A 14,568-nucleotide genomic window follows, 5' to 3' on the forward strand; every position below is an offset into this window, starting at 1 on the left:
AAGTATTTTTCAAATGATATAGCACAACAAGTTTTTTTTTTAATGTTCAGTGTGTGTGGTTTTCACATTCTTATCTCATATAGAACAAGTTAATATCTTACTACAGTTATCAATTAATGTTCTTACTCTTGAAAAAGTCTTGAAACATTGCAGTTGCACTATAACAAAGTATTTGAGTTAATTAAGTCACAAATATAATTTAGCATTTCACACTGTTGTACTGCATTCAAAAATATGTTATATACATTGTGGTTTTAGTAAAATACATTATTTAAAGTGGGGAAAAAGAGTGACCCAGATTAGAGGCTGACATTTTTTCGGGAATCCCGCGGGTCACGGGAATCCCGCGGGAATCCCACGGGATGGGAAACAAAATCACTATTAATAACGTGATTGGGACGGGACTGGAAAAAATGTAAGCGGGAGTGGACGGGACCGGGAATCGTAATAACACTATGATAACTATAACTATACAGAAATATACCTTTTAAATAAATAAACTAATTTTGAACTCAATACTAGTTGTCCTGTCTCTTTATGCTCTCCTCCTGTTTGCTTTCTTGTAGCCGGTTAAGTGAATGGCGTGCTCCACACACCCGTAACAGTTGGTGGCGATAGTGCCAACCACCAATAATGGTAGAGAAGAAGTAGGCTTCTTCACACACTTTTTAGCCGCGAAAATCATAACCAAAATGGAGGCAGACGTGAAAGCTACACTGCAACGACTACTGTCTGAAAATAATACGTCAGTTGTGCTCACGGATATTTCTGGGCGGTCTGAAATAACTAAAAAAATTTTACGCGTTGAGAAAGATGGCGTGAAAACGCCATACGCCAGCTGCAAGACTTGTAGACAACTGATTAAGTACTTTTCAGACACAGGCACGAGTGGCCTTCAGCGTCACACATGTGTATGGATGGATGGATGGATGATTTGCATAAAATTCAACATGAAACACACTGTGCATTGTTAAGATGACTTTCAGTTCAATAAAATAAATTACATTTTGGATTTTTATTCAACTAAGCTGGGCATGCTGTGATCTGTACTGTATTTTTTTTTACTGTAACTGACAGATTCCAGCCAAAAAAAAAAACAACAACACGGGAGTGGGAGGGAATGGGAGTCATTCTTCTGGGATTGGGACGGGACGGGATTTCCCCCCAGTTTTTTTATGGGATTGGGATGGGACGGGATTTTTTTTGTGGGAGTGGGACGGGAGAGGTTTGAAAATTCACTCCCGTGTCACCCTCTAACCCAGATAAGTACAGTATATACACAGTATCACCTATACATAGTTTTCACAATATATGCAATACCTTTTTTTGAATTCTAATTATTTTATTTGGTATTTTTATGGTTTTGTGTGTTAAATATGGTCCATTTTTATGAAAAGCAATTATTTTAAAGAACATTTTAAATAAAAAGTTTTTGTAATATTTCAGTGTATATAGTCAAATGCCAATTTAGTTGCATTATTCAGTCTGCATTCTTAAATATGTCAGACTGGAAATAACATGATGCAAGTACACTTGACCTGAAAAAGAAAACTTACCAGAGAAGCAGACTGTTTATCAGAACTATAATCAAAAATATCTTATAGTACCATTCAAAATCCCAAATCCCAGATAAATACAGATTTTCAGCTATGCCTTTTACACTTAAGATGTCTTAACAGTGGATGTTGAATCGTTCTTGGAGCTTGTTGGGTTGAGTGGACCAGAGGTACAATGAGAGTTGGCATTCATCTTTGAGCTAATTCCAAAGTTATTGCTAGATTGTCCAGACCCACAACCTAGTAACCTCAGTAGGTTCTTGCGAAAGTTGTGTCCTACAAACCCATAAAGAATGGGGTTTACACAACTGTTTAAATAGGAGATGCAGATGGTAAATGGCATGGCTGTGTCAATAACATCCAGTGTTTGGCAGTTTTCCACTATGCCAAGCGTGGCTAGCAGCTCCATGAAGTGGAAAGCTTGGTGAGGAGCCCAACAAACAAAGAAAGCTACCACGGTAGCAGCTATCATACGGAGAGTTTCGTCTTCCCGTGAGCGAACGCTTTTTCTCAACAGACCCCTGGAACCCAAAAGTGCCTGACCGATCAGGCAGTAGCAGGTGATGATGATGAGGAAAGGCACAAGGAAACCTAGCACGCTTTTTAGCAGGCTAAGGGTAACTAGCAAGTTAATCTGCTCGCTGCGGTGCCACACAGCGCACAATGTAGAGTTCCCAATGTCGTACACATCCCGGCTTAACGCTGTAGGTGCACTGAGGAGCAAGGCAAACAGCCATATGAGTACACACGTGAGGTTGGCGTAGAAAAGTGTGCGTTGGCGTCTGGAGCGCACCGGATGTACGATACCAAGATATCGATCGATGCTAAGAGCGGTGAGGAAGAATATGCTAGTATAGAGGTTGAAGATGACCAATCCGGCACTTGCCTTGCACAGGAAGGTCCCAAACGGCCAGTGGTAACCCGTAGCTGTGAAAGCGGCCCACAAAGGTAGCGTAATAAGGAAGGTGAGATCTGATATGGCTAGATTGAGCACAAACACGTTTGCTACTGTCTTCAGCTTCATGTAGCGGTAGATGACAGCCACCACCATGCTATTGCCAATGACCCCAATGACGAAATTGCATCCGTAGACGACAGGGATGAAGGTGAAGATGAAGCTGTGTCTTCCAGACATACTGCAGTTCAAGTGGAGGCCCTCGCTCATTCCTGATGTTTTGTTCTCCATTTCTGGTCTCCAGTTGTGGTGATTATGTGACTACAAATGGGTTCCACTATCCACAGGGTGTGTCTGCAGTAACCAACACCAGCTTTAGGGTAAAGGCTTCACTGACACCTATAAAGGAGAGCAACAAAAATGTCAACCACAGTCCAGGGGAAGAGGCATCATTACCACAGCCAAAGGCCGTAAACAGCGGTCGTGACACATGGCCATGAAAGAGCTCCTGCTACGCACTCTCATTAAGCTCTACACATTAAAACTGTCCTCACTCATCACGCTATGTCTGCTAAATAAGATGCCGTTAAAAACAGATGCTTGATGAATCAGCCCTTTGAAATTACACTTATCTGTCCACCAGGAACCCCTTAAAATGCTCTCTAAAATGGTGTTTGTCACGGAACATGGAAAAAAAAGTTCAGTGAACCTGTCTTTCTGTTTGTCTGTCTGTCGCTCCCTTGATTGATGAACATTGTTGCTGATGCAGCAACGCGTGTAACTGGTTTGTTTAGCAGAACCGTGTGTGGCAGTGCATTGGTCAAGTATGTTGCTTGATCAAAAAATATCTTTTAGGACCTTTTGAAAATCCCAAAACACAAATAAATACAGAATTTCAGCATTGCATTTTGCACTTAAGATGTCTTAACAGTGGATGTTGAATCGTTCTTGGAGCTTGTTGGGTTGAGCTGACCAAAGGTACAATGGCCGGTGACATTCATCTTTGAGCTAATGCTAAACATCCTAGTAACCTCAGCAGTTTTATTTTATCTTTTTTTTTTTGGCAAAAGTTGACTATTTGTCTCTCTGTCTGTCTAAAGACATCAAGTTTTGTTTTATTATCCTGTTTCAATGAATTTTCATTTTATTGCTGTGCATTTTAAATCTGAATGGCAAATTCAGGAATTGAAATGGAATTTAAAATGCATTCTTAATTCAATTTTAATTCATTTCTGAATGGCCCACAAATGTTTTACTCTGATGCAATATTTAATCGGCTAGATGCTAATTAAGTTCAGATGTATTCATTTACATTAGTGAAACCTCCTGCTTTTTAAATTTTCTCAAATAAGAGAATACTTTTTTTCCTTGATCATCACTCAATAAGTTATGGGTCAATTCTGTCAGATGCAAATAAATATTAATAAAAAAATAAAACAAATATATAATATGCAGTATGTCAAATGTTTATGAGTATTATTAAAAAAATGGCAATGAATGAATAATTGTCCCAAACAGATGACACAGATTTTGTTCTGCTTTTGGTGGAATCATGGTTTATGTTGTGCCACATAAAATGAATGAATGAGTGAATGAATGAATGAATGAATGAATGAATGAGTGAGTGAGTGAGTGAGTGAGTGAATGAATGAATGAATTAATGAATGAGTGAATAAATGAATGAATTGTACATTTGTGTTAAGGCTGTTCTAGTTATTAAAAAAAAGTCATGTAACAAATTGTCAAATGACTGGCAGCTATGGCTGCCAAATAAAAACCGTAAAATTAAAGTAAAATATTGTAATTGAAACGAGGAGAAATATGTAAAATACACTGTAAAAAAAAAAAAAAATTTGAGCCAACTTAAAATTTTAAGGCAACAAACTTCAGCAGATTTTTGAGTTTTCTCAACTTGTTTAAAGTTTATACAACAAAAAGTTGAGAATCTCCTACAAAAATAAGTTGAGAGAACTCAAAAATCTGCAAAAAGCTGGTTGCTTTAAAATTTTAAGTTGGCTCAACTTTTTCTCTCTTTTTTCTTTTTTTTTTTTTTTACAGTGTAATATTTTCTTTGTGTGTGTCTGTGTGTAAAACCTTTAATGAAAAATTATGTAAAATTGTTTTTGCATTTTATTTCAATTAATATATTTTACTGTAATTTCACGGTTTTAGTTTGGCAGCTGTTGCTGTCAGTCATTTGATTATTATTATTATTATTATTATTTTTACATTGTAAAGGGGAAATGCTGATATTTAAATTAATAACATACAATGAAATTGTTTTGTCCCATGTCCGAAGAATGAGTTTTGAAGCTTATCCTCACAACTGAAGAGAGCACGGAGGCTCTGAAAGCCAAATCATGTCCTGAATCACCTTCACATCTTGCAGTGTGTCTTTTTCTTGAAACATTTGTGCATACATATGGAAATCCACCTAAAAATTGTTATCAGTATTCACAAACAAATGTAAATGTCATGTAAATGCATTGCTCAAAGTCAGGACGCCCTGTTATGAAAGTGTGGGTCTTGAACATACTATAAGCAGATGGATGGAAACTGTTAGCAGCTAGTGTTAGCTACAGCAGAGCCTGTGCTCATGAAGGTGGCATGGCAGTAAACGTGCTTTTCTAACTACACCATTAATTGATGTAGGTGATAGAGGGAGAGAAAGAGGAGTGCATTGGAACATTGCAGAGTTGTTATGAAAGGAGCATGAGAATCTCAGGAGCTCAGCATGAGAATTTCTAATCAGCACACACCTAAATAAACAGGTCACCAGGGGTCTAGGCTGTGGAAAGTGCCTGTGAGAAAATCAAACCTGTTTGCGGTTAACAAATGAGCTTGCTGCTACCAGGATAGAGTGAGGAAAAACTATTCATTTAGAACATTGTTTATAAATGTACAAAACTACAATAATAAAACACTTTATGCATGCTTAATTAACTATGCAATATGAGCGTTGGTTTGCCTCAAGGGGCTGCAATACATGGATTCAGCTGCAAATTTAAACAAAATCTAAATACAAACCAGGATTGTGTAAAAAGTCCAAATTTAGGAAGCAGTTCTCTTTAAGTTTTATTTGCGACAGAACTGATTTTCACTAATCTTACTTATTTATTCCCTCTTTTTTTTTCTTAATCAGTTAGATTTATCTATATTCAGGAGTATTCTCTATATTCTTTATATTTCTAACTTTTGAGCTTATATCCTTTGGTTTGGGTCAATTTTTGGGGTCTTTGGTATAAATTAGAGCATTTCTGGAACTGAAATGTTCATCCACCATGGTCCAAAAGGTTAATTTATTAAATATAATTATTATATAATTTAAATAAATAACCAATACTATGGGCTGAATGTATGATATTGACTTTTTTTAATTTATATATCCCATATAATGTGTGTGTTGTGTTCATGGATAATTCATTCAAATTAAAGTAAAGAAATAAAGAACAAACATGAATTCAAAACTTTTAGTTATGCAGACTTCCTTCAATTTAATTTGTACTTCTTTCAAATTGCAATTATGAAGTTATGTGCATTCAAATTTGAATTACAAATTTAGGAATTGAATTGGAATTTTTTAATTAATTCTCAATTAAGTTTTAATCCCATTCTGAATAGTGCACAAAAGTTCATTGAACATATATTTGCTTGGACAAATTATTTAATTTCATAAAATGCAATAATTCTGTTGTCTTGTTTCTCACCTCAGTTCAGATTCAGGAATTTAATTACAATGTAAAAGTCTATCAATTCCATTCAAAAGGATGCAAAGCCCTATAAAAAAAAAACTATCTAAAACATCTAAAGTATTGAAATAAATGAATTTGTTCAGGATGAATAAATAAATCAGTCAATCAGTCAGTCAATCAATCAATCAATCAATCATCACTCTTTGATCATACAATTCATAATTTACTCGTCTCATATTTTAGAGGGATATGATTCATATGTAAAGTGAATGTAGGTTTTTTAGTTTCACAGTCGGGACATTTTAAAAGTATGCATTCTTCTATAAAAGCAACATCCATATCAGTTGCAGATGTGGTGTTCATTGCGAGAGGAGCACAACATCAGGGTGCCGAGGGTAACAGGATAATGAAATATCACCCCTGCATGTCTCCTCCTCAGGCCTGCTGCAGTAAAGCAGTTCCGCACGTCACCATTTGATTTAGTCCTGTTTTCTTTTTTAAATGAGTGTAACTGTAGGCGGCTGTAAATTTGACTGTACAGGGAACACAGAAGCTAAATGTGCGAGACTGGCTCACTTTTAGTTGCGCATGTGTTCTCATGCTGTTTCTCTGGATTCACTTTGATAACATGGGAACGCACTACTGAGAATCAAGATTCACTGAAATACCTTTAACAAATATTGGTGCAAGTCATGCAAGAAAGATCGTATTTAGGAGTTGAACTCACATGAACACCACCACAAAGACAGAATTATGAGTGGGAAACTCAGAACTTTCTTTAACTCAGAGTTTCCTAGTTGGGAGTGTGTCAGTGAGAAAACATTTCAGAAGCAGTGGACGCAGTGTCTGTATAGACAGCAAATTTGTTGAAATGAATGAAATTATTATAATTGTCTATGAGTTGTATAGCACATGTATGCACACTTTATTTGTCATTTTGTTGAAGCAGAGTTTAAAAAACTTGAAAAAAGATGCATCGGCATTTTGTTGCAACCATAGTGACTTTAGCGCACTTGATATCTTAATTACGACTTTCCAACTCGTAAACATGAACTACCCAGGAGAACTTTAACGCACCGTACATAAACACATAAGAGCACATAACAGGAATACACAGCACCAAAGTAACTACTCTTAAGAGGAGAATGTAAAAGGCAGAAATGCACCTTTATATTTGTTTGCTATATTCTATTAAATAGCAGATAAAGAACATTGCTGCATTTCCAACATTGGACTAGTGTGGGATGGCATATAAGAGAGCAATGATGCATACCATGATTTTATTGTACAGATGCGTGAATACAGAGGTGTTTTCACCCCCTCCAACAGTTTTCCAAAAATAACCACAAGATAAAGTCAAGATACATTTTAATTGCAACTATGGACTACGTTGATGAGAGTTATGTAGAACTTTTCACTAAGCTTACCCTGGTGATTTACCGGCGAGAAAACAGATTTCACAGTAAATGATCTAATTTTCAGTATGAATAAAAGTGTTTTAAACCTTGTTGTTGTTGTATATGATATGAGAACAGTAGAGTCAGTAGTCCCCCCCCCCCCCCCCACTCTACCCTACATAATAGTGTTGTATTGATTTGAATTGAATTTGAAGTCCAATTTTAAGGATTTTAAAAATAAACATATGATGAAAAATTAATTGCTGAAGGATTGTTGTATTTTATGTAAAATTAAGGTCAATTATACAATAGATTATGCATATATGGCATGCTCTAAAAATAAGCAATACATAAATAAATGCATGTTCAAAATCTGAGAAACATGGATGTGTGGTATAATTTGAAGTGTTCAGATGCAAAAGCCTCTATGATTGAAATTGTCTTCTAAAATGAAACATAAACAGGAGCCTGAGAAAAATGCTAATGTCTGAACATTTCAGATGGCACTTAGAGGCTTTTGCATCTGCACCCTTCATTTTTATTTTGAGATTGATTTTGAGGTCAAATGTCTCCTGGATATATTTCAATGGGATTCATCTATTCACTTGCTACTTTACCTAACAACGCAACTGTCTAAAATGAGCTCTGTTTAATCAGAAGTGCAGCATTCACACCACCATCTGGCAGAGCGTTAAACTGCCCACTAAAAGTCGTCTCTGATCTAGTTAAAGATTCACTCAATCTGCTCCTCTCTCACTTCGGAGAGGTACCACGTCAAATTCACCTCATCAGCACAACTGTGGCCACTAAAAAAACAATTATCTTCTCTCCTCTCCCTCTGGGATGGCAGAGATGGGGTTTATATATTTCTGTTGACTGGGCTTTTAAAGAAAACGGCTGTTTGGATTAACAGCAGATGGAATGACATGGACATCTGTCGGTCATATTGTTTAGCCGAGCACAAACTTAAGCCCAACACACCAATTTAGCTTCTGTTATCGTGTTTAAGTTCCCAGCAGATAGATGAAAGCTGTCGCCATGGGAGTTGTGGACAACAAATATTAGTCAGCCTTAAGACTGCAGCTCAATAAAACATATAGGGTTTGTCTGAGGCTGAGCTGAAGAGATGATAATGTTTTTAACAATGAGAGATAGAACAATAACTTTGTACTGAAACTTAGGGAGCTGATTGCAGATGCAGCATTTTAAGGCATTATAGATTCGAAAGACTGTTCTAAAAGCCTAGTCTCAAAAAAAAAAAGCCTCGCAGACATTGACTTTGGTGTGCATATAATACACAGTTTTCGGGTGCATATGATACGCAATGGCCATTTCTCAAATGGAAGGCTGCATCCTCCAGAGGTCGCATTTATAGGCTGCATACGTCATCAAGCCTGGTTTATTTCAGTTAACTGGGCATTACATTTGCGATTCAAGAGCATATTATAACAATTTACACTTAACTAAGGATAATGGTCAAATTTATAGCTGTTAATATTCTAAAATAAGATCTTCTTTATGATGTATGCAGCCTACAAATGTGACCTCCAAAGGATGCAGCCTTCCATTTGAGAAACGGCCAATGTCTTGACATCCATATTCAGTTTTGGCGTACATGTAATACGCACCTACCCCACACCCCTAATCCTAACCATTGCGTATCATATGCACATATATAAATAGTACTCCAAATAGAAATATAAAGTTGTGTTATTTATACGTGCTTTCATGAGATCGGTTGCATAATTACAGTGCCAAATTTAAAGGTAGCATCACATGTATCATTTGTGGAGTAGACAATCCTAAAATGCTTTGAGAACTGCACTGAATTGCACTGAGTGCGCACTTGTAGTCCACTTAAAATCTTAAAAGTGTGTAAAAACAAATGAAGGATGAGTTGATGTGCTAACATAATAAAGTACATGTAAAGTATTTTTAACTGTAGTGTTTCCATACATATTACATTTGAAATGAATATACTTTAAATGTACAACATTGCAACTTCATTACAAATGTGTAATTACAAATATACTTAAATACGTGGCATACAAAGATCAGTAGAAATTACATATATTTTAGTATATTTAGTATATTTTAGTAAATCATAAATGCTTGTCAGTATATTCTGCTAACATATTTCAAAGACAACAGAATATTTATGAAATGACATACTATATAAAAATGTACTTAAGTCCTACTTAAGTGGCATCAAAAAAGCACTTTTATGTTCAGCTATTTGCATTTACCATCAATTTGCTATAATACATCTTTATGCGAATAATATATTCGCATAAATATATTCTTAGTAGGCTATAATGTCTGTAACAAGTACTCGTTTAGATACTAAAGTATGGTTAGTTTTCACAAAGGAAAACTTAATACTAAAAACTATAGGGTTAGACTTTATTTTGATAGTCCACGTTAGACATTCTAACTATAAGTAACTTTGTAACTACATGTCAACTAATTCTCATTAAGTTGCACCTACATGTCTACTAACTCTCAGAGTATACTGTTAGGATAGGTTTAGGGTTAGTAGAATAAGTTGACATATACTTGCAAATTTGCTCATAGTCAGTATGTTGTATGTTGTGGACCCATCAAAATAAAGTGTTAGAAGATATTAAACAGACAGTCTACTAATACTCTAATGACTGCTAGTTGACATGTAGTTGCAAAGTTACTTACTGTTAGTAGAATGTCTAAAGTGGACTATCGAAATAAAGTGTTAGTTTAAATAATTGTAACAAATATAAATGATTTAATCTACATTAATATGCGTACTGATTATTAAAGTCCCTCGTAAAGAAAGAAGGTTAACTTGGTGGCCATATCTGTGAGCTTTTTTATGAACCTGTTCTATCACTATTTAAATAATATTTCAAATTGGAAATATAATCTAAAAACTGGTATCACAAACTGTGTTTCTTAAATCACGCACAAAACATTTTCAGGCTAGTCCAGCTAATGCATATTTGTATTAAAAAGTAGGTATTGCCTCTATTAAAACGTTGTAGTCTGCGTCTAAAATTTGCATACTCTCTCTAATTTCATTCAAATATTCAGTATATTATAATGTTAAAAAGTATGCTCTATATAGTATGAATATGTGTAGTTTGAGTGTAATCCAGACATACAACATCCATTGCATCGCTATACTGCCATTCACAACTCCTCTCCTGTGGCCTCATGGGATAGTAAAGTATCCATCAGATATGCACTTTAGAGTCTCGCCGGGAGTGGTAGATCATCCAGCTTCCTTTTGGATACTGTTTTATAAAGGCTGTGAATTCGTATGCTTTTCACCTAATATATAACATTTTGTTCCAAATATTGGAACTTTTAACAGAAATGTGGTACTCTTCTATCCTCTATCAAAAATTAATTTGGCTAACTTCAACACCATCATGGGGACACTCGACTACAGTTGCTGTCACAGGTCTATGTGAGCTCCATGTCCTTCAATCCTATTGGTTTTCACTGAATCAAGATCACTCTGTATTTGTTAAAGCCACTCTAATTTATTTAAATAATAGAGCACAAAGAAGCTGGGGCTTGTACTTATCTCACCCAAATCTCTACCAAGCTCTGACCATAAGGCTATCGGCTCCAACATAAAATGAAACATTTCTTAGTTTTGTTGTGTCACTGAACATTACCACATCCTGTCAGCACTGGTTACTGTAACATCTGTGAAATTTTTCAGCTGAAAATGAATTAGTTCAGTGACCATTTACATAAACTTAGCCTCTATGTTAAGACTGTTTTAAGTGGATTCTGTGAAGCAATAACATTGAGTCAGTCTTAATGACACTGTCTGTAAGTTCCAGTATACCGCAGATGGATTTTGTTCCAGCAACAAACATAAATTTTGTTCTTCTTTATACAGTATGTACATGACTAGAATAGCAATAAAGTTAACAATGGTATGTCCTCATTTAGATAGCAAGGTGAATGTTTATGTTAACGACCATCTTCTTAAATGAACCATGAGATACTGTACTGTATGTGCAGCATAATGGGAACAACGCACCAGACTAAACAAAGTGCTTTGAGTCTCATAACAGGCTTTTAGCATCATTTTGTAACCATCATATCTGCAAGTACGTTGTTCATTCAACAAAAGAAATCACTCAGCATGGCTTTTTCCTGAAAGTGAACATTGGTTGGGTTAAATGAAATTACCCCATATACAATATAACTTCTTAATATTGATATATTTTTAGTATCTATAGAGAGAGAGAAGAGAGAGAGAGAGAGAGAGAGAGAGAGAGAGAGAGAGAGAGAGATTTTTTCTTTTAGTTTCTAAGTAAAAACTATAAAATGTCTTAAGGTAAATCTTTCAGTGTAGGATGTTCCAGGGTAGTTTTAAGGTGATGCTTAACTGACCAAAAGGTCCACCCCCAATCATCCACCATGCTAAAAACACAACCATAAATAATAGCACACTTCTCTTTAATAAACTGCATTATTATTCAGTATTACTCATGTCTGCAGCGGGAAGAGATGTTTTAAATTAATTAGTCAAGTTTAATATTTATGGCAAAATCTTAACTATGCAATGAAACTAATAATGATTCTTTCTTTAGCAATAAAACGTTTGATGTTTTGATTTTAGTTTAGTATCCAAATGAATGAATAAGTATTCAAACATGCTCAATAAACATGATTATCTTTTAGTACATTTTACATACTTACAATGACATATAAACACATTCAAAACTCTAAATAAACCAGAAGTGGTCCTACCTGACGCAGTGGATAAGAAATCACAGTTTCAGAGTGTGAGCCAAAGTGCATGAACTGCTCAAACAAGACGAGAACCAGTCAAAGCGCTTGACACTTACACACACATCAGCATGTCCAAACACACAGCATGTCGACCCCCCACTGATGAAAACATGCATTACCACAGAATCTGTTTGTTAAGACAACCACCCCCAGCATACACCCACTCAGCTTTAACACTCCTCCCATCTGAGTGGCACATCTCCAGCTCAGCAGCCAGTTATTTCGTCCTCCCATGCCATGAATCTTGCAAAGGCAAATCATGACATCTCTAATTGGCCTCCCCCCAAAGATATATTAATAGCACTGTCACCAACATGAGACATCGGAGATGAAGAGGAAATTGGTTGTCTCCTGTTCCTCTTCTGTCCTTCAAGATCAAATGTGACTTTAAAAAACCTGTAAAAACATGTGAGTACACACTATGTACTATACTGCCGTTACATCACTGATTGAGTGATGTACTGAGTGTACAAACTAGAAAGCTTGATGATCAGATCTGACATCTGAGACATAGAAGGATAGGAAAAGAAAACAACGTAGGGAAGCAGAGGTCTGTTGGGAAGGTTGGAGCCGGCTGCGTATAGACATGAGAAAGAACATAGAGAACTTGTTTGTGAGAGTTAGATGGACTGACCTATGAGGTCAGATTCTCTGATCCAATTCTGCAGTCGGTGGATGTTCCTTCATGCCAGTTCAAATCTAGTTTACCTCTATTTTTGCATGATCGGTGTGGGTAGGAAGCTGAATGTGCTAAGCTTTCAGATCAATGAATCCAAAAAACAACTTTTTAAAATGTTTTTGTTGGTTCTGTTAAGAACCGTATTCTCAAAAATAGTTCTGGGTCTGCTGAACACAGTCGAGTTTTTGTGTCTTGATGGATATGTGTTGACTCTTCTGAAGTATTGCATAAGTATGCTTTCTTTATTAAATGGATTTGCTGTTATTAATTACTCTCAATGTTCTTCCAAATCCAGGCCATAAGATAATAAAGTCATTATTTTTGTTTTCTTTGCACATAAAAAGTATTCTTGTAGTTTCATAATATTACTGTTGAACCACTGATGTCACATGGACTATTTTAACAATGTCCTTACTACCTTCTGATAGTATATATTGGCTGTTTATTAGCATTTAATAAGCACATATGAAAGAGGTCATGAACTGCCTCTGTTTTTATTTTGTACTGTTCTCTGAGGTCCACTCATAATGTTATAAGATTTTTACATAACAAAACATCATAATTTAGACTTAATAGGCTATGTTCTGTCCTGTTTTTGTCCCCCCTCATCAGAATGCTCTGTTTGAATAGACGTGGCAGATTGTAGACTTGGAAGTAAACACCCACTGCTATGATTGGCTTGTGTACACACTTGTGTATGTTTGACAGTATATGTACTTCACAGATGGATGCTGCGGTGGTTTAGGTTACAGTAAAACTGATGTCAATGGTTGTTTGGTTTTGGTTCTGTTTGGTTACCAACATTCTTCAAAATATCTTCTTCTGTGTTCAACAGAAGAAAGAAACTCCTACAGGTTTGGAACAAATTGTGAGGACAAATTTTTTTATTTTTTGGGTGAATTATTTAAGATATCCATAACATTAACTACCCCCTACCCAAATTATTCTAACATTGTTCTAATTATTCAAATTATTTCATTATTCTACCACTACCCAAAGGTAAGGAGAACAAACTGCTGTGATTATCCAATTATGTTACACTTTAGTTTGGGGACCAATTCTCACTGTTAACTAACTACAGTGGGGGAAAAAAAAAAAAAAAAATAAATACATTTTGCCCACTGACAAAGAAATTATCAGTCTATAATTTTAATGGTAGGTTTATTTGAACAGTGAGAGACAGAATGGCAACAAAAAAAATCCAGAAAAAAAACATATTTCAATTAAAGTTATAAATTGATTTGCATTTTAATGAGTGAAATAATTATTTGATCCCTTCGCAAAACATGACTTAATATTTGGTGGCAAAAGCCTGGTTGGCAATCACAGAGGTCAGACGTTTCTTGTAGTTTGCCACCAGGTTTGCACACATCTCTGGAGGGATTTTGTCCCACTCCTCTTTGCAGAAGTCTCCTCTCCAAGTCATTAAGGTTTCGAGGCTGATGTTTGGCAACTTGAACCTTCATCTCCCTCCACAGATTTTCTAAGGGATTAAGGTCTGCAGACTGGCTAATGTGCTTCTTCTTGAGCCACTCTTTTGTTGCCTTGGCCATGTGTT

At 35.8% G+C, this 14,568-nt stretch overlaps 1 protein-coding gene across 1 annotated transcript; it reads right to left on the minus strand.

Annotated features, from left to right (window-relative positions):
• Window positions 1–10: 10 nt before the first annotated feature.
• On the minus strand, window positions 11–12,443 carry LOC306865109 (type-1 angiotensin II receptor A-like). The gene is made up of 2 exons (XM_079409483.1): window positions 12,290–12,443; window positions 11–2,850 (listed from the first exon to the last, which is right to left on the minus strand). The coding sequence occupies exon 2, from the start codon at window positions 2,740–2,742 to the stop codon at window positions 1,663–1,665; it is 1,080 nt and encodes a 359-aa protein (XP_079265609.1). The 5' UTR covers window positions 2,743–2,850; window positions 12,290–12,443; the 3' UTR covers window positions 11–1,662.
• Window positions 12,444–14,568: the final 2,125 nt, after the last annotated feature.

This window comes from Barbus barbus (genome assembly GCF_936440315.1).
Source record: "Barbus barbus genome assembly, chromosome: 46".
In the NCBI taxonomy this organism is placed as follows: Eukaryota; Metazoa; Chordata; class Actinopteri; order Cypriniformes; family Cyprinidae; genus Barbus; species Barbus barbus.